The 27402-nt window shown below is 40.2% G+C and overlaps 1 protein-coding gene across 2 annotated transcripts in view; it reads right to left on the bottom strand.

Moving 5' to 3' along the window:
- STXBP5 (syntaxin binding protein 5) overlaps positions 1-27402 on the bottom strand; it is a 166954-nt gene that overhangs the window by 36004 nt on the left and 103548 nt on the right. For both annotated transcript variants that reach the window (XM_067542368.1, XM_067542372.1), the window contains exons 13-20: positions 27061-27208; positions 26909-26976; positions 25095-25135; positions 23818-24038; positions 20643-20821; positions 16770-16895; positions 15186-15337; positions 1240-1305 (exon numbers count right to left, since the gene is read on the bottom strand). In XM_067542368.1, coding sequence (XP_067398469.1) covers positions 1240-1305; positions 15186-15337; positions 16770-16895; positions 20643-20821; positions 23818-24038; positions 25095-25135; positions 26909-26976; positions 27061-27208 — 1001 coding nt within the window. The remainder of the gene's footprint in view (positions 1-1239; positions 1306-15185; positions 15338-16769; positions 16896-20642; positions 20822-23817; positions 24039-25094; positions 25136-26908; positions 26977-27060; positions 27209-27402) is intronic.

Raw genomic sequence — 27402 nt, 5'->3', positions numbered from 1 at the left:
CTTTTCACCCAGTTTTTCAAGAAGGCTAGAGAGAGTATAAGCAGGTTCAAAGAGATTTGGTATTTAGTATTCTTTATGGGCTGTTGTGGTGAGCATCATTTATAATGGTATTAGTTTATTCATGAGATGAATTCATTTTAATATACATGTTCCCATAGGCACTTTTACAATATTCAGATAAAATAAATCTGCAATTTAAAATCCTAATCTACCTCATCAGACTAGAGCTTCTGAGGGAAAATGAGTAAAATGACAGATCCCATTGAAACTCTGGTCAGAGTGATGGGAAAAAGTGAAACAATGACAGACATTTCCAGACGCTTTTGAAAATTCATTTTTAATAGTGTATATATTCATTATGAGTGTATTCTTAAGTATATGGAAGATTGGGGCCCTAATTAATAAATGTTTATTAAATTTATAAGCTATTATAGTGAATCAACATAGGTCTCCTTTAAAAATGCCAGCCCCAGTGTAATGGAAAAGCCAACTTATTGGAGTAGGGAGCTCCTATTTTGGAAGTCAGCTACCTTCCAGAAAATTCTGTGATCCTGACAAAAAATTTCATGAAAAACTCTTTATTAAAAACAGAAAAACATTAGAAGTACTAGGTGAAACTTGTGATCTGCACAGAAATGGAAACTACTTGAACTATAATTGCAGTAGTCACAAGTGTGTTATATTCCCAGTATCTCTGGAGCTCCACACTGCAATCTGTAGCTAAGATCCCTTTTCCTCCCTGGCTGTGCAGTATGTGCATGCGCACGCACATGCACGTTAGTGGTTTCACAAAATTAATAGGGAAACACACACACAAGTTAGTGGTTTCACAAAATTAATGGGAAAAACACTCACAAAATATACTGTAGCATGAGAACGTCACTTTCCTCACAGCCTCATAGACAGCATGCATTTCCAATCTAAGAATATCTTTGCCTGTGTGCTTTCTCCCTGAAGCATAAATATTTGAAACTTACACATGCCACTTGACTCATCCTTACTAGATACTAGGTTTATATTTCCAACTCAAATAAACGGGCCTTGATTTAAACCAGAATTCTGTAATGATTGGTGAAATCTTAAATGGCAAAATGAACATATGACGAGAAGAAAAAAAAGCTACTATAGATGGATTCTATATAATTACTTAACAAGCAATTGCTGGCACATGACTTAGAACAATACATGTCATATTCTGTATGACTATAATTTTAAAGTACTTGGAAAAACTGTAATTACCCGAAGTAGGTGACTTGCAGCGATCCTCTGGCACTGTAGTCCCTTCGTTAATATCACAAAGACCCGCTGAAAAACACAAAACAATTTAAAATAAAAAATAAAATTGCTGTTTACATTAATCTTTCCTGAATTAGAACTTCAGTGAGTTTTTAGCCTCCATATTACACTAAGTAAGTGTTTTTCGCACTTGGGGGGGGGGGGGGGGGGGGAAGATTTTTGGTACAAATTTAACAGTCTTTCACTTAAGAGGCTGACCTCAATTACTGCACTAAAATAGTCGGTTTGACAAAAAAATTACAGTATTACCTCAGAAATATTCAAACTTTTCACTTGAGATTTATCAATATTTAATCAGAAAAGTAGTATTTGACAAACATTTAAGGAAAAAAGCATATATAGCTTTAGATAATCAGAGTAAGTTGTTTATTCTATATGTGCATTAAACATGCATACTGTCCAAAACAAAGAGTAATGTACATCTTAAAATCTTATTTAAGTGAAATAAAAAAACATTTATGTTTGTGAGAAAAATCAGACGACTAGAAGGATTTCAATATTAAGGAAGTCTATAAAATATTCTAACGTGACTATTTTTGTGTTTTTTTAAATAATTTCTATTTTCTCTCTCTTTTTTTGGGGGGGGGGGGGGAGGGAGGGGGGGGGAAAATACTATATTCCTGCAGCGATACTTAGGTGATGCTCTACCATCAGTTTTTCAACAGAACTCATTGATTTTGTTTAAGAAATGGATTGATGATATAGGGTGGTTATGGTTTTTTTTGGGAGTCAAATTATTTTTCCCCGTTGAGGGCTTTCATATAACAAGCCTCAGTACGATATTATCATAAAAAATCGCAAGACTGTAGTTACAAGATTCTTTCACTGAAGTTAATGGTAACTTTGCACACTTAAAGAATACAGATTTCGATGCAAAGAAGGAAGTCAAACCATAGGGACTCCAAATGTTTCATATTGCCAACTGGAGATACAAATGGAGTTTTTATCCTCCGTTTTCTTTATGACTTCACAAAGGACATGCTGAAATTTAAAGTTACCAGTTAGACCTTTTAATGTTTTGTTGTTGTTTTTTAAATAAAAAGCTTTCATTAATGTTTTAAGAATGTTTTAAGAATTTAAAGAATGTTTTAAGAATTTCATTAATGTTTTAAGAATAAGATTTCCAACAGTGCAATCTTAATTCTTAGAGTCTGAATGTTCTGGGGAAAAAAACATTTTAAATGCATTGAGATTGTTGAGGAGATTAGGCGGTTAAGGGGGGGTTTACACACATCAAGTCAGAACAGACAATCAATCAAGTTCTACCTGCTTGCTCCAGTGCAACTCTACTGAGATCAGTGTGTTTGCATTGTTTATATACAGGGCAAAAGTAGGTACAAGAAGCAGTTTTTCTATTTCATAACTTTATGGTAATAGTTATCCTCTTGAGTCTGGGGTTAACAAGTGAATATTTTCTGAATGCCAAAACTAAATTAGTCTTAGTCCTGTGAGGGAAAGAACAGTTACTTAGCCTTACTCTAACTGTGGTAAAGAACCACAGTTCTTTGAGATGTTGTCGTCAAAGTGGATCCCACTCTACGTGTGCATATGCCTATGTGAGATCAGAATCTTTCAAACTGCATCTTCTGTTGTGCAACACCTGCACGATTCATGTTCTCACGCACTTACACCCCAACCCACTACAATGATTGTAACACTGGCATCCCAAACTTGGTATTTGATCTTGCAGCTTGGTCAAGTGCATAGTTCTTAACAAAAGTCAGGGGATTACTCCATGTAGCTTCCTTACAGATTTCAGATATGGGAATATTCTAGAAGCAGGCAGAGGATGCAGCTTGTGGACCATTAGCGTGGACTTTGAAATTTGGGGGGAAAGGATTATATTCATTTCATATCAGAATGATATGCACTATGTGGTCCATTTTGATATTCTGGGAGAGGAAAGCTTCAAGCCATCCTTTCATCTCTTTATTGACATCTCTGGTGCTTTGAATATCAATATAATATACTTGTAATATGACAAGACCCTTTAAATGTCCTAAGTGTGGGAGTTTTTCCCCTCCAGAAGCAAAGTGAGGTTTAGGAGAGAAAACAGGTAATCTAATGGACTGGTTCAAATGAAATTCTCAAACCCTTTTAGTGATAAATTTAAGATGCGGTCCCAATACCACCTTATGTCTGTGGAATGTGGTAAAATGATAAGAGCCTGGAGTTCACTGACCTGCAGCCAATGTGATAGCAATTAAGAATATCATTTTAAGAGTGAAATGGCGTAAAAAACATTCTGAAAGTGACTTGAAAAGGCGGCTCCATGACGTCTGCAAGGACAATTTTAAGATTCCATGCAGGAGGATTCTTTGACACACGAGTAAGTATTCAGTAACCATTTCGGGAATCTGGGTACTGTGGGCTGTGAGAAAACTCAGCATGACTGAACAGGTGTATGGCCTATAGAGACTGCTGGTAAAGTGAAACTTTATGGAACTGAATGAAAAGCCAGAGTGTTTTAAATACAGGATAAAGATCTTTGGTATAGGAACTTTCACTCTGTCAAGATTATGGTGAGCTGCCCAGATTGAGAAACTTTTCAATTTCAAGAAACAAGTGCTCCTTTTAGAATGCTTCCTGCTTTCAGATAGCTCTCTTATGCCTGTAGGGAGCAATCTCTGTCAACGGCACTTAACCAGCCCACTTCCAGGCTGTCAGATGCTATGACTTCAGGTCTGGATGCAATATCTGATCTTGGCTCCAACAGTTTGGAAGTGGAATTGGAGGCTGAATAGACATCTAGAAAAGTCCTGTTAGGCAGAACTGTCTCAGCCACTATGCAGATATCAGGATTAGTGTGGCCTGTCCCATCTTATTTTGCATATCATCCTGAGAATCAGGGAAGTCTTGCAATGAATTTGGGCTCATGCCCTGCTGGAACAAAAGGTTGAACGTTTCACATCTTTGGTGGCAAACATCTAATTTTGAATTTCCTAAAATGAAATATCAGTGATGATGGACTTCTCAGTGACCACTACTGGTTAGTGATGAATTGTTTGATTAGGAAATCTGCTAACTCCTGGGATATGAAGAGCTATGGAGGTTTTCCTGTGTTGCTGACACAAAGTCCATAACTTGATAGCTACTTAATACAGGGGTGATGAGCAAATGCTTCCTTGTTTGTTTATATACACTAGATTCTGGCCATCAAAAAATTGCCATTCTCCAGCAGTTGCTAATAAGCGGATCGTAGGTTTGTAGGGCTTCAGCCCCAGAAGGAAGCACTGGGACAGGCTGAGCACTGATCAGAAGCAGGTTTGCAGGACTGCAGTGGGGAAGGCATGTGCCCTGCACTTCCTTCCCGAGCTGCCGTCTCGCAAATTTGCCTGCAGCTGGGGCCTTTCTTTCCAAAAATATTGTTAAGAAATGGTATGCTGTTGCCAAAAGCCGAATACCATTTACATCCAAGTCATTAGGACAGTACTGGTTTCTGATAAATCATTATTATTATTAACTGAATGTTGTCAATATCCAGGTAGCTATTAAGTGGATTCCATTGTAATAAATTGCAGATGTGTTGTCTGTTAAGAGCTGCAGCCTGGAATTCTATAGGACTGGCTGCAGTGCCATGCAAGCTAACCTGATCACTTGCAGCTCCAGCATGTTTTTGTGAAAGGACACATCTTTTTAAGACTATCTTCCTTGTATCTGTAGGTGATTCAGATGGGCACCCCAAGCTGTTCCAGACACATCCATAATCAGGGCAGTTGTGGGAGGCAGGGTAGAGAAGCCCACACAATGTTTTTGGGTCAGTACTCATAGGACCACTGATAGTAATGCTGATGAGAATGCTGAGCAGTATGGTGGGACCACAACTCATGCTCACTTGATGTTTTAAGGGAGCATGGATGAACTTTAGGTAAAATTTGGCAAGCAGAGTCATGTAAGTGCAGGCTTACATATGCTAAACCATACAACATATGGCAGTGGTGCCCGAACTTTTCCTATCATTCCCCCCCACCAGTAACGGAATCTGTCCCGCACCCACGTTACTGCACTGTTGACTCAGTAGAGGAGTATAGGCTGACGGCGAGGGAATGAGGGCAGAGCTGCAGCCAGGTGCCAGAGCAGGGTTGGGGCCAGGGTCCCTGTGGGGGCTGGCCCGGGCTCTGCTATGCGTGCCCCCCAAATGTTCCTCCACCTCCCCCCTAGGGAGGCATGCCCCACAGTTTGGGGACCACTGATATATGGCCTTTTCACCAACTTCTTAAAGTATTCTGAAAAATGTTCATATTGTTAATCCATTTGATACATTTTACATAGAATATCAATGTTCTTTCTACAAAAAAACCACATACATATTAAGAAACTCCACAGACATAAGGCTGCTAGTGAGATAGGCCAGGTAGGGCTCCTTCTTTGTATAGCTAGTCTTGTTCCTTCATTTGGTCAGAACATAATGGAGGAGGTTGATGAAAATGAAAGGGATTCCTCCTGCCAATTCTATTCCCTACCAACCCTGGAAGAAACAGATTAATGTACAATAGCAGTATGTTGTGCTGTCACAAAAGCATCATGCCTAGTTTGCTTAAAGGAGACATAAGCCCAGAAATCCTGTTGGCTACATACTCAAAGTACACACATCTATGATGTGATGCCCTGATTTTAAAATAAGTTTTGAAATTGGTGCTCTCATTGCAGAGAATAACAAGGTATTTTCAGTTTTTCTTTGTACAACAATAGCATCAGTGAGTTTACATGAATGGTTATTTAAGGGAGATGGGTAAAAGGAATACTACTAAGAAGAACATAAGTCTCTTATGAGGTTATCAGAGTGCTCTTGCTGCTGAAGGTGTGCTATGCATAAAAATGCATTGCAAGTACTAATTTTTTAGATTTTTTTAAAACATCAAATTTCCACATAAAAAATGACTTTTCAAAAAAAGATTGAAAAAGATATATTCCCTTTCAAAGTTCAAACAAAACCATGTTAATTAATAGTTCACTTTCGAGAAACACTAAACCAGTTATACTTGGGTTAGGGATGCTGCAAACAGCTAAAAATACTGATAATTTCATACAATTCTCACCTTTTAAGATGTTTTACTTCTTTGATAGTACTTTTTAAACAAAGCCACAAATTGTGAAACACTATTGCTGTGTAATTTTTTGCAAGAAATAAGACACAAGTTAAATATAACAATCTGTATATTGGTATGCATTGTGTTTCTCTTTTAAAGATGACCACAAACCATAATAAATAACAAAAATATGCTGTGTTTGAAGGAAACCCTTTCCGCTTTCTAAAATATTCTTGTATTAAATCTGCATTAGTAGAGATTAAACATTTGGCTTCAATTAATTATCTGTACTAAGGCATGTGGATTTATTTATCAGAGATGATGGCAGAGGACACAAAGGATTAGGTAATTGCATGGCTGCTGGAACAGTTTCCTCTCTCTCTGCAAAGAAATACAACCCAGCAGCTGCAAGCTACAGATTAATTTAGGAAGCAAACAAGTTTTTAAAAAGTTTAATTTAAGTACATCTTTTTTTTCTTTATAAGACAACAAAGTCTTCTATGTGGTCAGTTATCGTTCTCCTTTCCCTTGTTTAAACAACGCAAAAAAATCAAGGACGAGGTTCTGTGCTGTACCTCTTCAAAGTGCAGCACAGAACTCGCTGCCCTAGGGAGGGGGTTTTATGGTAGCTCTGCACCGTCTTGATTATGCAGTTTTCTGGGAGCTGGAGAGGGTCTAACATAACTTAGTGAGCTCTGTGCATCTGTCTAAGTTACAGCAGCCTCCTGGGGCTGCCTTATGTGCTGCAGTGCTGCCCTGAATCTCTACAGTGCTATGTGCTACAGTCCTGCCTGGATATAATCTCTGCTCCTGCTGCGTATGCTGAGGTTTATTAGTGAATCCTCAGCAGGCAGACTGTCTTTCACAGTTCCTGTATCTGGGGAATCCTCTTATGCCCTCAACCACACGTATTTTGGTGGTGCTGCAAGTAAAATATATGGTACATGTATATGATTGAACAAAATGCCAAAATCAGTTTCTAAAATTAGAGACAAGATGAGAAAATATCCCTTATTGGACCAATTTCTGTTGGTGAGAAAAGATACTACCTCACCCACCTTGTCTCTCTAATATTCTGGGACCAACACAGCTACAATACCACTGCCTTAAACTAGATAGTTATTTAAATGGACTAACAAAAGATTCATGATGAATGAACAGAAAGTTATTTACATCAAATTCAGATGTTCAAAATATTTTATTACCATGAAATGACTTACTTATATAAGAGGTGCGAAGTTTTTTCACAGACTCTGAATATAAGTTAGAAAGGCCGCACATGCAAGAAGCCACAGTCAGCATACCTTAATGAAGTAATGAGAAAAGGAAAGACGAGACACCAACATAGTATGTTTGAAACAGAAAAACCTACTGAATAACTGGAATAATCAGGATTATAAGATGCTTTTGCCAGGCAGACAAACTGTTAGTAAGTGTTAACTAAAATATATAAAAAAAAATTCTAAACATCCGAATTCACACTACAAGCCAAAATTCACACAACTCACTTTTCATTATCTTTATGAGCTGTACTGGATATTTCAACTAATAAGCATGTACACAGATGTGAAAGAAAGGCTCAGTTAATCATGCTGACAAAACGTTACAATGACAAAAGCCAACAGCACAAAACAAAGTAGTTTCTACAGTCTCCCAGAGTGACTTGTAATCAAGACTATACAAAAGCAGTATTTAAGATTATTAATGTTTTTCCATAAGAATCTAAAACATTAAGCCTATCAGACTGACTGTTTCACTCATAATCCCATGGGGGTGAGGAGGAAAGTTTCTGTTTTTATAAAATGAAACTTTTATCCATTAAAGAAAATCAAAGACTAAGAATCTTTGAACTGCTTTATAAATACAGGAGGTAATACAAGCAGGAGCAGATGCCTTTTTTAGTTTTGTGTTCACAGTTCAACTATCAAACTTCACCTTGTGGTTATTTTGACGTTTCCCAAACCAATGTGTGATAAGATATGGCCAAGTGTCTATGAGAGAGTCACTGAGAGCAGATATATAAGCCTCAGATTGGTCAGAGCCCTGTTCCCAACCAGCTGGGAAGGGGTAACCTTAGGTTAATGAGACCACCTGAGGCTACTTAAGGGCCTGCCTAAGACCTATTAAAAGCTCTTGCTCCAGTCAGAGGGCTGAGAGAGTTTGGAGTGGTGAGCACAAGGAGCCAGGAGCTGAAGGAAGCAAAGCGAAAAACCAGAAGCAGGAGTGGACTAGAGGGCAGAACCATAGTAGGGGAAAATTGCCACTACCAGGAGGGTGGCTACTAAAGCCCAGGAAGGGCAGCGTGGGGAAGCAGCCCAGGGAAAAGCCAGCAGCGGGAGGTTGCCGCCATCAGAGTCCCTGGGCTGGTATCCGAAGTAGAGGGCAGGCTTGGACATCTCCCACCAGCCGCAGCTGGGACGGCCAAAGCTCCCCCCCAGGGAAGGGGTGAAGACCCCACGGGCCCCAGCCAGGGCTACAGGCTATGGTGAGGGCTGACCGCTGAAAGAAGCGCCGGACCCAAGGGCACCAGGCGGACGCCCCATCAAGCACCACACCACAACTGATTTACTATGTAAAGATAGCTTAGTTACAGCATCTATAAACCTATAAAACAATGATGCATGAAACAACTGAGACAAAATAAGAACTTGCCTGAATCTTCTTCTGGCCCACTAAGAGTAAATCAAAACTATCAGTGGATGAAATCTGTCAAATAATTTCTTTTCTACTGAAAACTGGCCATTTTTAGGTAATGTTTTTCATGAACACATTATTTTCAAAATAAGAATGTTTTTTCATTAAAAAATGTGCCATGTAACTAAGTTGAACAAAAATTTGTTTAAAAAAATTAGCTGTTTTTATTTCAGAAATTATAAATGAAGAATTTGAGCAACAAAAGGTCAGAACAATTTAAGAAAAACAAAAGTGATTTCAATTCCCCCTGACCCGCCAACTTTTTGATCAGCTCCATTTTACAAGTTTGAACTTATAAATGGATCATTTAAATTTGCATTTCATTCACTCAGGTTTCCAGTCTCAAAGAAGCTCACAACATTCTATGAGGCCTGATGACCATGGACCTTTCTAGTGTTGAGAAATTTTAAACTATTAGCATTAGAAGCAAAAGTAGCCAGTTGTGATGGCCCTTCTAGGATGACAGAAGTATATGTAAGTGTGTGAGAAAGGTTGTGATGAGGGGAGGGAGAACAGATCTGTCAGGGAAATTGCAGAATATTGTCTAGTTACATTTACCAAACTTTGACAATTATAAAACTATGCTCAGTGCTTAATTTGGGCTAGGGCTGAACCCCAGCACCTTTAGGTTTGGCAGTTCATAGCCCCACACCTCTGTTAGCACTGCCTCAGTTATGAAAGTAAAAAAAATTGCTTGAGCCCCAGCACCTTTCATTACAAATTAAGCACTGGCTATGCTAGTTATTAAATTAATATCTCAATGTTCATATAACTATTTTGTATTATTTAATTTATACTTCTATAAATGTGTACAATGCTTGCCTATATGTTGCTTAAGGAGCTTTAGACACAAATTAAAAAAATAACTGATCACATTAAAAACAGCAAGTACCTCCCTACCATAAAACTCAGTCCACAACAAACCTTAATCTCTCATCACAAAATACAAGTTAGCAACAAGAGAAAAATGAAATCTGGGGTAAGTCAGGGAGGACAGGACAACAATGCAGTACAGCACTTAAGAGAAATATAGCATACAGCCTATCAGATACCTTTGATACAAGACATTGAATTGTGAAGAATCATCAAGTATGAGAATGCAAATACAAACTGATGTTCTATTAATTATTCTTAAAGATCAGACATGTAATAGCATTCAAAAAAAGTCTGTTACTAATCTTTCCCTAACTGTTGTTCTTCGAGATGTGTTGCTCTTGTCAATTCCCGTGTAAATGTGCGCATGCCACAGGCACCGCTGCCGGAAGCTTTTTCCTGGTGGCACTTGCTGGGTCAGCTCTGGTGCCCCCTGGAGTGGCATCCTCATGGCACAATATACAGGCAACTGCTGCCCCCTCAGTTCCTTCTTGCCAGCTACTCTGATAGAGGAGCAGGTGGGCGGGATTTAGAACAGACATGAGCAACACCTCTCGAACAACAGTTAGTAACAGTCTTTTCTTCTTCGAGTGCTTGCTCATATCCATCCCCATGTAGGTCATTCCCAAGCCATGAGTTAGGTGGTGGGGCTGGAATTCCATGTTGATACGGATTGAAATACTGTTTGACCTAAAGCAGGATCATTTCTCTCCTGTAGTGTGATGGCAAAGTGAGTATTAAATGTCTGAATGGATAACCAAGGTTGCCACCCTGCAGATGTCTAGGACCGGAACCTGTACTACAAATGCTGATGATGAGGCTTTTGATCTCATGGAATGTGTTTAGGTGAGGAGACAGGACTTTAACCAGGCCATAGCACGTACATAGGCATGATGTAATCCATGAGGAGATCTTTGGGTAGAAATTGGACCATCTTTCATCCTTTTCACAATTGCCACAAAGAGTTGAGTGGTCTTCTGAAACGTATGGTCCTTTCTATGTAGAACGCTAAGGCCCACCTAACATCCAGTGAGTGAAGCCTTTGTTCTTCCCTGTTAGCATGTGGCTTTGGGTAAAAAACTGGGACAAAAATGTCCTGCTTGCTGTGAAAATGTGAGACCACCTTTGGCAAGAAAGCTGGATGTGGTCGAAGTCTCACCTTATCCCTCAAGAAGACCACATACAGCAGTTTGGTGAGGCCCCCTAATCTCGGAGACCCTCCTAGCTGAGACGATGGCAACTAGGAAAACTACTTTCCATGAGAGGGGGAGCAAAGAACATGTTGCAATAGGCTCGAATGGGGGCCCCATGAGCCTTGACAGCATCAGGTTGAGGTCCCAGGGGTTGATGCACCTGGAGGTACTACCGCTCCAGAACTTTCAAAAAACAGGTGCTAATTGGGCTAGCGAACATTGTTCGGCCAGAGACTAGTGGATGGAAGGCTGAGATTGCAGCAAGTTGAGTTCATACAGACGATATTGTGAGGCTTTCATTCTTTAAGTGGGGCAGATAGTCCAGAAAGAGAGGTCTCACTTGGCTGGACCCCTTTCTGTGATGTCCAAATGAGAACTTCTATTGTGCCAGATATTCCGATCTGGCTGACGATTTCCTCCTATTCATGAGTACCGCCTGGACACAGGCTGAGCAATCTTGCTCTGTCTCACTCAACCACAGAGCTTCCAAGCTGTCAGATGCAGAAATGAGAGGTTTGGGTGGAGCAGGTAGCCTGCGAGATCAGGTCTGAAAGCATCGGTAGGCTGATGGCTTTGTCCTCTGATGGGTGCAGAAGAGCAGAGAACCAATATTGCTGCGGCCATGCCAGGGTTATAAGAATCATCCTCGCTTTGTCCCTACTAACTTTGAGCAACATTCTGTGGATCACGGCCATGGGGTGAAACTTCCTCTCCAGGGAAGAAGAAAGGCATCCGTGAGAGATCCTGGGTTGTGCCCCAGATATTGGCAGAACTGGGGACACTTTCTGTTGATCCTAGCATCGAACAAGTCTATTGAGGGAAATTCCCACTTCTGGAAAATGACATTTAGGACACCTGGATGAACGGACCACTTGTGATGGTTGACGAAAGACCTGCTCAAGTGGTCTGCTAATTTGTTCTGAGAGCCTGGTAGGTAAAAGGCCTCCAGGTGAATGGATGGGCTATGCAGTAATCCTACAGGCTCACAGGCTACTGGCAGAAGGGGGAGAAGCTCCTCCCTGTCTTTTTATGTAGAACACTGCCATGGTGTTGTCTGACAGTATGGATATCCATCTGCCCTGCAGGTGGGACTAAAACACCTGGCACACTAAGTGGACTGCTCTCAGTTCCCAGACATTGATATGAAGAGACAGCTTGTCTGGCATTCATATACCCTGGTGGGCACCACACCCATATCTAAGGTGTCAGATAGGTGACTAGTGACATCGACGGGAGCAGTTTAAAAAATGGGACACCCCTGCACACTGTCCTGATTGAGCCACCATTGAAGGGCAAGGGTCAGCATCGCTAATACCGTGATCACCTTGTCCAAGGGGTGACGACTTGGTGTGTATACCGATGCCAATCATGCCTGATTGGTCTGAGTTTGAGACAAACATGCTGCACCACATCGGTGTCGCATCCCAAAATCCTGCCTTTGCTGTGAAGACTGGAAAAGCCCAGAGGCTGGGGCTTTAAGTATCTCTGGGATGTCCATTGTGTGGAGGCCCAGGGATTTTTAAGTGGCCCAGAAGTCCTTCTGACTGTGCAGATGTGCATCTGTTCGATCAGAGAAGAGGGAACTCCCTTCAAATAGTAGGTCTTGTACTGTGATCTGCACTCATAGGGGAGACCTGATGACTGGAGTCAAGAGCTGCACCTCATCACCACCAATGTGGCCAAAGCGTGAGCTACTGCATCCACCGCATCCAAGGAAGCCTGGAGAGATACTTTGGCTATAGCTCTGCCCTCCTACACTAAAGCCACGAACTGTGCCTTAGACTCGGACAGGAGGAGTTCCTTAAATTTAGACAGTTGTCCAAGAGTTAAAGTCATAGTGGCTTAGAAGAGCCTGGTGGTTGTATATTCTTAACTGGAAACCCCCCCTGTGGAGTAAACTTTTCTCCTAGTAAGTATAATTTCTTGGTGTCCTTAGCCTTGGGAGATGGACCCTGCTGCCCTCTCCCGCTCATTGGCTGCAGCTACCACTAAAGAGCCTGGGGACGGGGGCATATACAAGTACTCGTACCCCTTGGGGGCCAAAAAATACTTCCTCTAATCCCATTTCTCCATGGGCTGGAAGAATGCAGGGGTCTGACACAATTATTTTATTGGCTTTGAGATGGCCTCATTGAGGGGTAATGCCAGGTGATGTCAGAATGTCCGCCAATGCTAGGGAAGAGTCCTCAATTTCTTCCACTTTCAGGCCAAGATTTAGGGACATTCTTTTCAAGAGGTCTTGGTGAGCCTTGTAATCGTCCTGCATGGGGGCCATGGCTGTCCCTGTCACTGCCTTGTCCTGGGAGGATGATGAAGTAGCCAGGATCATCCTGAGGCTTCTCTAGTGCTGGTGGATCCCCTGCTGAGGAATCTTGAGCCTCCATCCCTCCGCTCCTGGTACCAAGCGGGGGGAAGGAGAAGGATGCACTGTCACCTCTGAGGGGGTCGAGTATGACCGACCTGTGTGGGAACTTTGGAATGCCTGGGACATCCATGGAGCCTACACTGGCCACTGAGAAGGCATCTGCCACTGGGCTGGGGTCCATGTTGGGACACCAGGACCCTGAAATGCTACCTCATATCTCCGGTCTGACCTTTGTTCACTCCACTGTGATCCCTGCAAATAAGCCTGGGATGCTGAGCTGAAGGAGTCACTTCTGGGTGACCGTGGTGGTATCATGCACCTTGGTGCCATATACCAGTGTTGTGATGTGGAATGGAGCCGTGATGTGGAGAGATGCCATTAGGGTGATTGGCGCCACGGTGGTGAATGGTGCCGGGATGGTGAGCGGCGTCATGACCATGAGTGGTGGCACAACCTGAAGCATCGTGGCAACTGCGATCGGCGCATACTGTTGCGGCATCAAGGCTCGTGAATCTGGGCTAGATGGGGGACACTGCCTCACCATCATTGCCAGCCTGCCCAGCGTGGAGGTTGGTCTTGGTGGGACGGTCTCATGCTGTTGAGCCGTGCCTTGTGGGCCCCAACCCGGATAAAGAGGTCCCAGAGGGTCAAGAGACTCCTTTGCTGCCTCATAAGCCTCTGGCGTTGATGGCTTTGACCAAGGTCAAATCCCCTTCCTGGCTCACCCTCAGCAGGGAGTCCATGTGCGCTGGACTCGACAGTATCCCTTGCTGGGCTGGAGTCAGTAGTGCCAGCTGGCTGTCTGCCACCTGAAAGGGAACCACTGATGGCTTCGTCCTCTCCATGCTCTTTCTGGTCGGGGATTGTCCATGGTCCAATTTTTTCAACCTCTTCCTTAGCACTGGTGATGTGAAACGGTGCCATGCCAGCAGGGTTGACGTTCTGGTTATCGAGGAAGAATCACACTGCTGGGGTGCTTTTGGTGCCAGAGACACCCTGCCTCTTTGCAGCGCCCTGATCAAGGCCGGTGTGCTGCTCACCAAGGAAATGCTCAGCACCAGGTCCGGCACCAGGCAAACTGTGGCTTCCATTAGAAGGAACTTCAGTCTCTAGAGCCAGGACCAAGAAGGATAGGGACAGAAGTTTTGCAAATTCTGCACTTTGCTAGCATGTGCTCCTCTCCCAGGCACTTCAGGCAGCTATCATGCAGATCACTCACTGGTATCTTCTTTGTGCAGGTCGTACACTGCTTGAAGCCCATGGAACTGAGGCACGTCCTGGGCGGGTTAGCCCCGCAGGGTGGAGACGCTTCAGTGCTTATCTATATTACTTAAGTATTTACACTACAATGTTAACTATTTACAGTTGATTACAGGCACAACCACTGAAGGTACTGTTTGCAGAGCAAGAGGAGAACAGCGTTCCAGCGACCATTACCAATGAAAAGAAGAAACTGAGTGGGTGGCAGTTGCCTATATACCGTGGCATGAGGGTGCCACTCCAGGGGGCACCAGAGCCAACCCAGCAAGTACCACTAGGAAAAAGCTTCCGTTGACAGTGCACATGGCCTGCGCACACCTACATGGGAATAGACATGAGCAAGCACTCGAAGAAGAATATACATTTTTTGTGTTGCTAATGTGCTTATATTCAAAGTACAACTGTGACAGCACAACTATGAGTTGTTATGGAGAAAGAGACCATTGTTGAAATGCAACATACGGCTATTCTTACCTCCTGATGGTTGCCGAGTTTTGCGGGGAGATCGAGGTTCCCTACGATAGGGATCATTAGAGCCATACAATTCAATGGTGCCAAGGTTCAAGAGCACTGTCTTCTGGAGGTAATCAACCATTGCAATACCATTACAATTGCCAAAAACTACTCTGGAAGAAGAAGAGCAGGAGGAAAGATTAAGGCTCCAATAAAGTTCATGACAGTGAAATGTTGCGATCTTTTTTATTCTTGAGGTACTATACTTGAATAAGAATTATAAAAATATTTTCTTTTTAATTGATCATTTAAAAGAACCTGAAAAGGATAAAAAATACTTGTATGAACTAACATTTTAAAGTGCAGTTCACTGCTTTAGAAAATGACTACAAATAGTACTTCCTACTCAACAAACTAGCTTGCTGTAGCCACTAAGTTTACTTACTAAAAAAGACATATTTATTGGTTTTTACTCCTGTTTGGCTCTGCAGAGCCAACATAGCCATTTGAGAATTAACTGGATTTAATTATGACTTGTTCATCAACACCACAATTGCTAGTTAAGCTGTAATTGTAGAAACTGATGGTGTATGGTGTCTAAAGGAGTCTCCATTAATATTCAGATTCCAAGCTAGGCAGACCTGGCATTTAGCAGAACAATTTTATTTGCAAAATGAGCAGATTTAATGAGGATGACACTGGGAGACAATTTCTACAACTCCTTTTATAAAATTCACTCTTTATAGTAGATGCTCTTCTTCCACAGTTAAGTTTCATCTCTAGAATTTACATTTCTCTGGGTTTGTTTTTTTTTAAGAAGTTCAATATACATTTATGGTGTTATATAAATAGATATAATTACCATAGGCCAAATAACTGGGCAAATTGCCCAATGAAAACGTCTCTTACACAAGCCTCCCTCCAAGTTCCAAGATTATGGCCCCTTCGTTATAATAGATGCAAAAAGTGATATCCCTAATGCTGTCATACAATTCCTTTGGGTTGTTCTCGTCATTATTTTAGTGACAATCATTACCATTACTATGAGGATTGTTTCTAAAATTCCTATTATAAATCTCTATTTTATCTCTTATAATCTGCTCTGACCTAAAACAAAGCAGCTGGACAGGATTCTTTTAAATATATTTTTTCATACATACACATGGATATGTTCATTTTAAGATTTTTGGTGCACAGAAAAATTGAAATTTCCTGTTCATATAATTAAAAACATTTAAACTTTACATGTCTTTTTGTACATATAACTTTCAAGTCCAGTTTAGAGAAGCACCTTGATGCTTGTGTGTATTTTTTATAAATTCAAATAGATTAGTTTAAGCTATTCAATAACATTTTATAAATCCAGATTTATTAACATACTTTAAATGACTGATTACCATGGTTACCATTAAAATGTCAAAATTTGCCAAAAGATACCTACAGTTACTATACAGGTACTGCAGTTATTTACTTTAAGTATAGGGGACGATTGATGTCATCTCCAATATTCCTGCATAGCAGGTATCACAAATGTTGACTGTTTAAATGACAACCACTGTAGCGAAATTTATTAGAAAACTAGTAAATAGTACAGAATATACTTACAGGCCATAAGCAGAGTTCACTGCCAAACTGGTTATCTGCTGAGGAGGTTCTCCACTCACCCATACCAGCTGAATCACCAGTTCAATCTGGTAGCCTGCAGACTGTTTGAGGGGAGAGCTTTTTACTCTGCAATATAAATATAATGTATAATATTTTTATATTCAGCTCTCCACTCTCCATTTCCCTTATGATGAAAGGTTATTGATACAGTAGGATCTCATTAACTTGTACAAGACAAGTAAATATTGAGAATTACTGAATTTTTCAAATTTACAAAATTAATACAGACAATAAAAATAAATAAGAATAATGTGCCAAAAGTGTTCATTCCTTTTGTTCGTTTCACCTTAGTTCCCATTATTTGTGATGACAGTTTGATTTACTACTTAAAATAAGCAGAGTAATGATTCCAAACACTGAGGGATGGGAAAGTGCAAGACAAGGGTAAACAACACTAGTATCATATGATAGCTTTAATAGAGAAGGTGGCATGTGTCTTAGATTCCATGTTTCTAAGAGGGGAGAACTAGGAATTGTAACTTTCAAGGGAGAAGTTTGTGTTGTGGAGGGACCTGAATATGATGGGTAGGTATGGCTAATTGAATAAGCAGCGGCTTTCTGGCTAAGGTTGCTGGTATGACAGAAGGGCACAAATGAGAGCAAGATGAGAAAGTGGGTGGCTAGACAGATGGCTTGCATGGAACCAATTTAGAGAAATGGTAGCACATAAGGTTCTGTATACACCCCCATTCAAGGGTCCCCCACTTCTCCACAATGCATGGGTTCTGTGTGTGCCCCTCATTCCTTCTTTTCTCCACTACTTTAGGATGTCTCAATCTCCCTGCCAGGGGCCATGTGCACTTCCTTCTCCTATGCCAGGATCCCCCCATTTCCCATCCACTAGGTGACCTGTTTGCTTCCAACCCCCATACCAGGGTCTCCCATTCTCTCCCAAGGGCTCTGTGTGCACCCCCCTTTTCCTATACCTGGGGAACCCAATGTCCCCCACACCAGGGTTGTGTGCTCCTTTTACCCTCCCCCCATTTAAGGCTCTTCCATGGTACAGGCTCTCTCTTTGCCCCCATTCCAGGATCTCCTATTCTCCCTCCTGTGCAGAGGCTATGTATATGTCCCCAATCCCCCTTGGTACCCTCTCCAACCCCACACTATTACTTAGATCAGAAAGAAGTTGGCATCCTGTCTCTCATCAACTTAAACTTCATTGGGAGGATAGTCAGAGATGAGATGGGCTGTTGTTTTGCTGGAAGGCATTAATGACTGTCATCAACCAGATGCTTGATTTACAGACAACTGCAGAGATGGCTGGGGCAAGGGCAGACGACAGGTGCTCCACGTGCCCCCTATATCTCCCTTTTTAGTTGTCTGGTTTTCCCCAAGATCAATAGAGTTTTGGTCACTGTTGCCAAGAACATTCCCTGAAATTTTGAAATTGAGTGGATTGAGTGGATGCTATGTTCAGAAGTTACTGCAGAAATGTCATGTTCAGAAATGCTGCTGAGTTGAGTGTAAGGCCTTCATACACTTTGCTCAGCCAAAAATACAACAGGAGTATGCTCCAACTTCTCCCCAGATTTTATTATTTAAGTTAGTGCTTTATATTCTACAACTCAATATAGGGCTTGAAAGAGCTCCCACACATAGAAAACAAGGATGTTCATAGAATAATTTCTAGGCTCTATATTTAACCCAGAATTGAAAACTAAAATGGGGTGTTTACTTTTGTAATTTAGCAGCTAACGCACATACCAATCTAAAATATTAAATCTGCAAGTGAGGGTTTTAATTGGCATTGTTATCAGGGTAAATATGGTGATCTAGAGGGATAACAACACTCCCTCTACCAGGGGTATAAATTGGAAACCCTCACTCCACTCCTGATTCCTCAAGTGAACAATAGCTGGTATTAGAGACAAGGAGGGTGAGGTAATATCTTTTATTGGACCAACTTCTGTTGGTGAGAGAGACATGCTTTCCAAGCTTACCCAGAGCTCTTCTTCAGGTCTGGGATATGTACTCAGAGTGCCACAACTAAGCACAAGATGGAATAGATAAGTATAAGTAGTTAACATACTTCAAGGGATCATTCAAGGTGAAGTGGAGAAAACTTGTTCTCTCTTGCCAAAAAGCAGGACAAGAGGCAGTGGGTTCAAACCACTACATAGCAGATTCAGATTAAATCACAGGAAAATCTTCCTAACTGTTAGAATATTAGGACAATGGAACAGACTGCCTTGGGAGGTTGTGGAAGCGCCTTCACTGGAGGTTTTCAAAAGGAGGCTGGATAGCCATCTATCTTGGATGGTTCGGCCACAACAAGTCCTGCATCTTGGTAGAGGGTTACACTAGATGACCTGTGAGGTCTCTTCTAACTGTTTGATTCTGAGTGGCCTGTTAACACCTCTCCAGTCATAGGGGTGAAAGGAAAGGAGGGGGGAAAAGGCAGCTGGAGAGGAAGGTTAGCAGATTATAGGTTGTTGTAATGAGCCATAAATCAGTGTTTTTACCAAGTCCGTGATTTTTAGTATCTAGGAAAGTTATGAATTTGAGCTCCCAGGCTCATCTTTTGAAGGTGTTGTGCAGATTTCCTTGTGCAGAGGATGAGGATTGAGAGGTCAGATATGGAGTGATCACTTTGTGAATAGTGTTCACCCACTGGAGATATGGTGTTTTTATTTTTTTTTTAAATGATTTTTTGTGTGAGTTCATTCGAGAGCATAGTGATTGTTTTCAGCCACATAGTTGTTGTAGGAGCATATAGTGCACTGTATGAGGTACATCACATGTTGGGCTAGGCATGGATAGGAACAATGGCTCTTGAAAGGTGTATTGTAGGAGGTATGAACATTGTAGCAGTAGAGATATGTCTGCAGGTTTTGCATCTGTTGTTCTGGTAGGGTCTGGTACTGCTTTGAGTTTGTATATGAGTGAAACCAGACAATCACTGTGCTCTCAAATGAACTCGCACACAAAAATCATATACGTTTCATTATTTAAAATTAACTGATGGAACAGATGATGCATTTATGATCACTTTTAGTGTCATAAAACAAATTGGAAATGGAAAAGATCCATTAGAACAGCTCATCTATTCCATCTTTCAGACCAATATTTCTCAAACTTTAGGTCGCAATACCTAGAGGGGCTTGAAGAACAAATAGAGTGTGTGTGCGCATGTGCAAAAAGAGGTTTGTCAATTGTTCTCCAGAGTCTCAGAGATTTATTTTTATCCAGCCTAAACTAATTAGTATGGTTGCAAATAAAACTTTAAAAACATAAAGCAAGCGTAACCAATATCGACATGTCTGCCTGAAGTTGCAGAGAGCCTTAGATAATAGTTCTAAGGTGTGAACTGCCCCATTCATTTCAATGGATGCAAATTCAGATGCCATGATACTTCAAGTGTCAACACAACTATTTTCTCATCAAAACATATCAGAAAGGAAAGCAAATATATTATGATTTATACCAGCATTTCCTAAGCATGGAGCATGGCTACTGGGGAGGCATTAAAGACTAACTGGGAATGGGGGATGTAGAAGTGAAGGTGGGCATCCTTAAACAATAGATGGCAGGGTTTCTGAGTGTGTGTATATGTGCATGGGGGGTGGAGTATTCTTGTGTTCCTGACTGGTTTCAGATTCCTGAAATGGGGCTCAACTTTCACAAGTTTGCAAAATGTTGCCCTAGTCAGTACAGGATTGTCCAAAGGCTATGATAGATTTTCTGTAGTAATATAGATGCACACAAGCGCTAATGTCAGTGTAATCTTATCAAGGTTACGAACATAGAAAATAAGAAGATATAATATTAAAAACAAAGGTGTACCAGAAACTTCCATGTTCTTACACTTACTTCAAACATGGGACATTATCACGGAGCCCATCAGATGAGCTGCTGCTAGTAGATGGATGTGACTGGGGAACAATGGACTGGGGATTGGAACTTGTGCCTGGAGTTGGCAACGGTGGCACTTGCTCACCATCTGGAGATTCTACATCATGTATTTCATACAACAGCCGTACTTCAAGCATCTGCAAATTAAAGCAAAGCAAAAGCCACAATAAAATATACTATCTTTCCTCTCTATTAACATCACTCTCCTTTGATTCCCACATTTGCCTCTTGAAAACCATAAAAATGTGTATGTGAATTAAGTAAAGTGCTAATAAAAACTCAAATGGGATGATCAATATCTCAGGCCAGTTTTTGTACAAAAGTGATTCAAGAATGACCACGACGCACCTGAAGTGTGGAGGGGACATTGTCTGGGCTTTCCGAAGGAAGGTAACAATGCTTTATGGGTGGGGTGGAGGGAGAAGGTCAAAAACTGCTGCAAAAAGTGGGTGGGTGTCAGCTTGGGGCAATACTGGGAATGTAAGGGCAGAAGGCTTAAAAGGTGCAAGCCTGCGCTTTAGAAGCCGTTTCTCCACACAGCAGGCAAGGCAGCACCCACCCTCCTTGCCCTCGAGGGGCGAATATCAGGTTTGGTTAGGACCTGCTATAAGCCTTGCACTAGTCACTCCTTTTGGGAGGCAAGGGGGCTGAATTTTTCCCTCACCATCATATTGGCTTAGATGGAGTGGGATTTTTTCGCCTTCCCCACAGTGGGTTTAAGGGACGACCTATTACGGTAAGGAGGAAAAGAGGTTAGGTTGTATGTCACAATTTATTTTATAAGTATGGGGCAGATGTCCAGTGAAGGTACTCCATAGGGAAGACATCCAGTGACAAGATAAAAGGAGCAGGGTTCAGGGCTCCTATGATTGGTATGGCAGTGAGCCAACCCCTCTTTCTTATGATCCACCTTAAACTTCCTATGATGGGGGTGAATGCTGAGGTCCAAGTCATTGGTTGGCTGAGGGACCTGGATGGAAAATGAAGGGGGGGCTGGTGAAAGCCCTGGGTAGTTATTTGAATAAACATGGAGTTGCCTGCCTTGTACTCTTATCTGCTGGGTAGTCCCAGGCAACTAATAATAAAGTTGCAGCCTGATTAAATCCACATAAAGTGTCTCCTGTCCTCCTTTCAGTATAGCCAGACAATATCATCGCTTCCTCAAAATATGTGGGGTTTTCTAAAAGACTACTGAACTTGAAATAAAAGTAGTGTTATTTCTGGAGAGCATTCAGCTTACTGTTGAAAAGCTAGCTATTTCACAATACCTGAAATGAAGATTTTGCAGCTCTTTGCTTAACAAAAATGAAATACTACGTACATAAGTGCTAAGACTCAGATTTTTAAAGATATTTACGTGTTGCTACACTCTGTCATAATGCATAACTGATTTGCCTAAATTTCATTTTTCAAAAGGGATTTAGGTACTTAGGAGCCAGAATCCCTTAACAGTCAATGGGATTTTGACTCCTATGTGCCTAAATCCCTTAAGAAAATGAATTTTAAGTTCCTAAATCAGATAGGCATTGTGACACTGAGCATGCAGCAACATCTAAATACCTTTAAAAATCAGAACCTATGTATTATTCTCATACTATGTCCACAGTAAAATTTCTCAGTCATAAAACAACATTTTCTTTATGTAGTTATTGCATTCTCTTTTATGTGAAAAAGAGATAAAAGGAATGGAATTCAAAATTAAGGATGAACTGTACCACAGTAACACTGGGCAGAACTGGATACATCAAAACAACATTTAATGAGTTGCCCTACTGTGTTGACCTACTTTGGAAAACAACAGACAGGTTTCACCCTTAATTCAAATTATTCTTGCTTAGTTCTTTTCCACTATAGTATCATTTTATATCATTAATATAACTTTAGTGCACTTTTGGGAGGGTAGATTTCCCTATTTTTTTCTATTTTTTCCCCTCAACCTATTTTTTGTCATCTATTAACCAGAACTTAACAAGTAGGCTGATACATAGCAAGGTGCCGACCAGTCATTTGTAAAACTATATGATCTTGAAGAACAGTTTCACTATCTGATAAACTTTTTAAACAATCATTTAGAAGCATGTACCTACTAAAAAACCTTTATGTTAATTACCCATCGTTACACATGAGTAACATCAAAAGATAATAAAAGAAAGCATGCTTAAACCTCAGACTTTAGCCAAGAAAAGATTATTAAAACTAGGAGAACTGCATTGCGATTAAACTTTGTTTAGGACACACTAAAAGAATTTAAAAACTAATGATTTCACATTTGTTATAGAGCTCAAAATCATTTATCATCTATTAATTGTTCTTTGAATATGGGTATGTAAGCATTAATTCAAAGCTCTCAACTATCTATCTTTAAGTTTTTATACTGTCACCCATAACCCTAGTATCTGAAAGCCTTCCACGTAAAATCAATAGCAATAGCAAAATCTCTAATGGTCTTCATGGAGTATCTGACAGTTCTCTATGGAGTCAGAACTCTGCTTGGGGTAAGATTATTTTTGGTGCGGGGAACAGGGGCAGAGGAGGTTAAGAGTGAACTGGGAATAAAAGCGGTGTTTAAATTGTGAATGTCACTTACGGCGCAAAGGCTTTCCCAAGGAGAAAGGCCTTGCAACTTTTCCAAAAGACAGTCACACTCTGGATTTGTCTGATCTCTTCTGGAAGACTGTTCCATAGCCAGATCCCCTTGAGAATACTTTGTCCCCAGCTCTCACGCCCAAGCAGGGGTTCACGGATTGAAATTTGACCTTTGAAGTAGCTTAAGCTTGACCCATCAACTGCTTTGAAAATTAGGACCAAAACCTTTAACATGTAATGGAATCTGACTTGGAACCAATAGAGGAACTTAAGCACATGCTTAAGTTCCAATGAAGTTAAAGTTAAGCATGTGCTTAAGTGATTTGCTAAACTGGGCTTATTAAGGACACACATCCAACTCCTATAAAGAGATAAATAGGGAAATAAAACTTTTATTCAATATTTTTTGCAAGAAGCTACTCTGAATTTTGAACATCTCTTATGTATCAGAATTTAACCAACAGGATGAACCATGATAAAAATCAAAACCATTAATATATTTCTATTATAGCCAAATGCCATACAATTAAAAAAGGTATACTATTACCGGAATGACTTCTGTTGTCACTTCCTGTTTGCTGAACCTGTAAATAATGACATGTGCAGAAACTCCTGCTATGCACAGCATCCTACTTTCTGGACACCATGAGATGATCTGAATGGCATATGGATCTTCGTCTACTATATCTGTGTTTGGCCTGTCATCCTTATTTCGTGATTTTTCAAATACTTTAGCTGTTTTTAGCTTGTAAAGTACTTGCAGTGTTACTACGAATAAATCAGAATGTATAACCAAGTTAGTTTTCAGTTTAAACAGACATCTTTTCTAATTCATTTCTCCTTTTTGGTGCCTTTTTCCCCTTTACAAAGATGACCAAACAATTTTCAGCAAGAGGGCAGTGTACAAGCAGGGTTACAGTGTTAACATTCTCAATTCTTCAAAGGAAATAGATCCACATTTAGACATATAAAAAGGAAAAAGCCCTCACAGCTTCATTAATCTAGGCTAAAATCAGTTAATTTCTCCTAGGAAAAAAATCAGGTGGAGACAGAAGAGTTACAAGATGTGCATTAGCAAAACAAGATATCCATCACCAAGAAATGTAGTACACCTATAAGATATAAAGGATAAACTTTCTTTTGAGCTATGCTCTGATATCAATGACACAACATGACCCTAAATGTGTATGTACCTCTTTGCATGCTAGTGTCAACAATACTCTTCTAATTCAAAACTGTATCAGAAATAGTTCTACTCTCTACGCTTAGGACCACTGAATTATTTGGGTGCATTATGGGTGCACTTAATACTTTTCTGTGCTTTGCTAGCAAGAATTGTGTGAAACAACTATTTCTAGCTGCTATTATTTATTGTGAGTTTATATTTTGTAAATATATACATGTTACTTTTTGCATTAGAAAGAACAGATAAAATACAGACACTGAGGTGCCTCTCTAAAATTCCACTGTTTTGGAAGTAAGTGTACTCTTCTTTCTCATATGTGTCTGCCTAGAGAGGAGAAGGCCTGGATAATAAGACAGAGGTTTTAATAATGTCAAAAGTTGCCATTTCTTGTTCTAGCCTGCTCTAATAATTTGCTTTGTTTTGGGGACTAAAAATCAGTGAAACACTGAACTATTAAAAAAAATTAATAGACCCAAGTTAAGTCTATTAAAATTCAAAGATTAACATAAGACATTGACAGTATGTAAGGTAGATAAAATAACATCCTGCTAGCAATTAAATTATACTACAGAAGTATGCAAGTTTAGAGAACTCTTACATTGTATGAGTCAGTTACGATAATTATTCAAAATACTTACTTGCAGAAGCATCCCAAAACTTGATTGACCCATCAGCATGCCTATGAAATAAAAAAAAATTAAAATGAAAAGTATTTCTGGAAAAAATAAGGGGGTTAGCAATAAGTAAGGGGAATTTAGACTTACAGATTTTTACAGAGATTTAGATTTACAGAGGAAGCATATTCTGATTAGCATTATGACTCTACCACTACGTACTACCACTAGGCGACCCAGATTTTAAAAAGTTTCCAGTGATTTCAGGTGCCTTGATTTCTGGTGCACAGCTTGAGACATTTGAAGAGTTCTGAATTTTTCATAGGGCACTGTTTCTTACCCACACAGTCTGGGATTTTCAGTCTAAGAGTTAGGCAGCCAAATCAATTGAAGTTCAATAGGGTTTGGGCACAGGCATTTAACTTGTGTAAGCCCCTCTGAAAATGTCAATCACAGACTAATGAAAACGTAAGGTGGGTGAAGTAGTACTTTTTACTGAACCAAGCTCAAAAGTTTGTCTCTTTCATCAACAGAAGTTGGTCCAATAAAACAAATTTAACTCTTCCAGTGTCTCTCTCTAATCTATTGGGACCAACATGGCTACAAAACACTGCATACAGCCACAGACTTCTAGGCTGGGGCAGCATTTTTCTGAATTTCTGTACAATGTTTAGAGCTCAATGGGTCCCTAATCCTAACTGGTGCCTTTAGGTGCTAAAGAAAAATACAATAATAAATGTTTAATTCTGCTCATGTTCTTTCAATGCTGTCCTGCCTGGTCTTTTAAAACACCTTTTGACTGTTTTTCCTTCTACTAGTTTAGAGTGAAGTTGTGGGGACTTATTTTCATAAAAAAATAAAACCAACAAGTTATTCATCCTTTGATTACTGAACTCAATAGCTATCTAAACACGAACATATGTTAAAAAGCAGTGTTTCAAGAAAGCCTAGGATGTCAATTAAAAATAGTTTAAACATTATCAAAGAGTTATAAACAGCAAAGGAAAATTTATCTAGGATGTAGTGACAACAAGCAAATGTAATATATTTGCAGGTGGCAGCTTATTCTAGTGAATATATCTCCTGACTCATTGTTAACAACTTGCTTTTGTCTGAGATTCTCATCTCATTGTCAGATAATTTGTAGCCAGTCACTAAAATACCTGATGCATTATTGCACATTACATAAGGTATCTGGAAACAACAGTTACTTGCACTTCTCTTTTTGCACTTCTTCCCAGATTCCCTCAGTGTACTTTCCTGTCTTCAGTATCCAACACCGGTACATTAACAGAATCACTGAATTGTAGGGTGGAAGACACCACATCATATAGTTCATCCCTTCACGCTGAGGCAGGACCAACCATTCATAGATCATTAATGAGAGGTTTGTCTTACATGTTCTTAAAAACCTTCAACACAACCTCCCTAGCTAACCTGATACAGTGCATAACTATTGTTATAGTTAGAGAGTTTTCTCTAATATAATAATTCCAGTATACCTCTGCTGCTATCCGGCTTTTGCATGAGACTATGATTCTCTTTTCAGCATACAGTTGGTTTGACTTTGTTTTAACTCCAAACACTTTGATATAGTTGGACAGACAGAATACAGGGTCAGAAGATTCTTCACAGAGTAATAGATGTATATTAACCATATTTTTTCAATGTGTTTTTCAAAAGCTATTACTCAGTCAGGATTTTTTTAAAGAATCTTTTTCCTGTACATTCCATTAATTAGTCACACTCCCATAAAAATTATTTGAATATGCACTGTAGAAATGGACTCGAGTTATTTCTTATTAGTTAGTGAAGTCATCATATATTTTATCACTTACCCTGTAATAATTATCTCTGGGTAGCTCTGAGTGACCAAACCCCAGTTGCCTCCACTAATGGGCCATTCCTAGAAGGTTAATAATAAACAAATTGAAATAAATGACACTTTACACTGGCATTATCAAATAAGTACATACATACTATACAGTACCTTTTTACTGTAACCTTGACGTTTCTGTCGAGCCCCAACTGAATAAAGTGCAGGAATGAGGTCCCCAGGACAATCAGCAAAATATTCACAACAGGTAACAGGAGATTCATGTATACTCAAAGGATAGGGATTCTCAAATATAGGATACCTTTATTGGAGGAAGGGAAAAAATTGTTAATCCAACAAAAGAAAAATGATCAATTTAATCCAGACTATAAATGAAGCACTGAAGCCTGTCAATTTACTTTAAAATATTTGTATAACTTTGCTATCTGCCAAATAAACTACAGAAATGGTGCAGATTGGATTGTCAGCTTCTTAGGAAAGGTCCCATCTTATCTG

The sequence above is a fragment of the Emydura macquarii genome, unplaced genomic scaffold (genome assembly GCF_026122565.2).
Source record: "Emydura macquarii macquarii isolate MOO-44397 ecotype Brisbane River unplaced genomic scaffold, CSIRO-AGI_Emac_v2 contig_705, whole genome shotgun sequence".
NCBI lineage: Eukaryota > Metazoa > Chordata > Testudines > Chelidae > Emydura > Emydura macquarii.
Note: the sequence above shows the minus strand (reverse complement) of the source record. Positions and strands in the feature narration are given on the sequence as shown.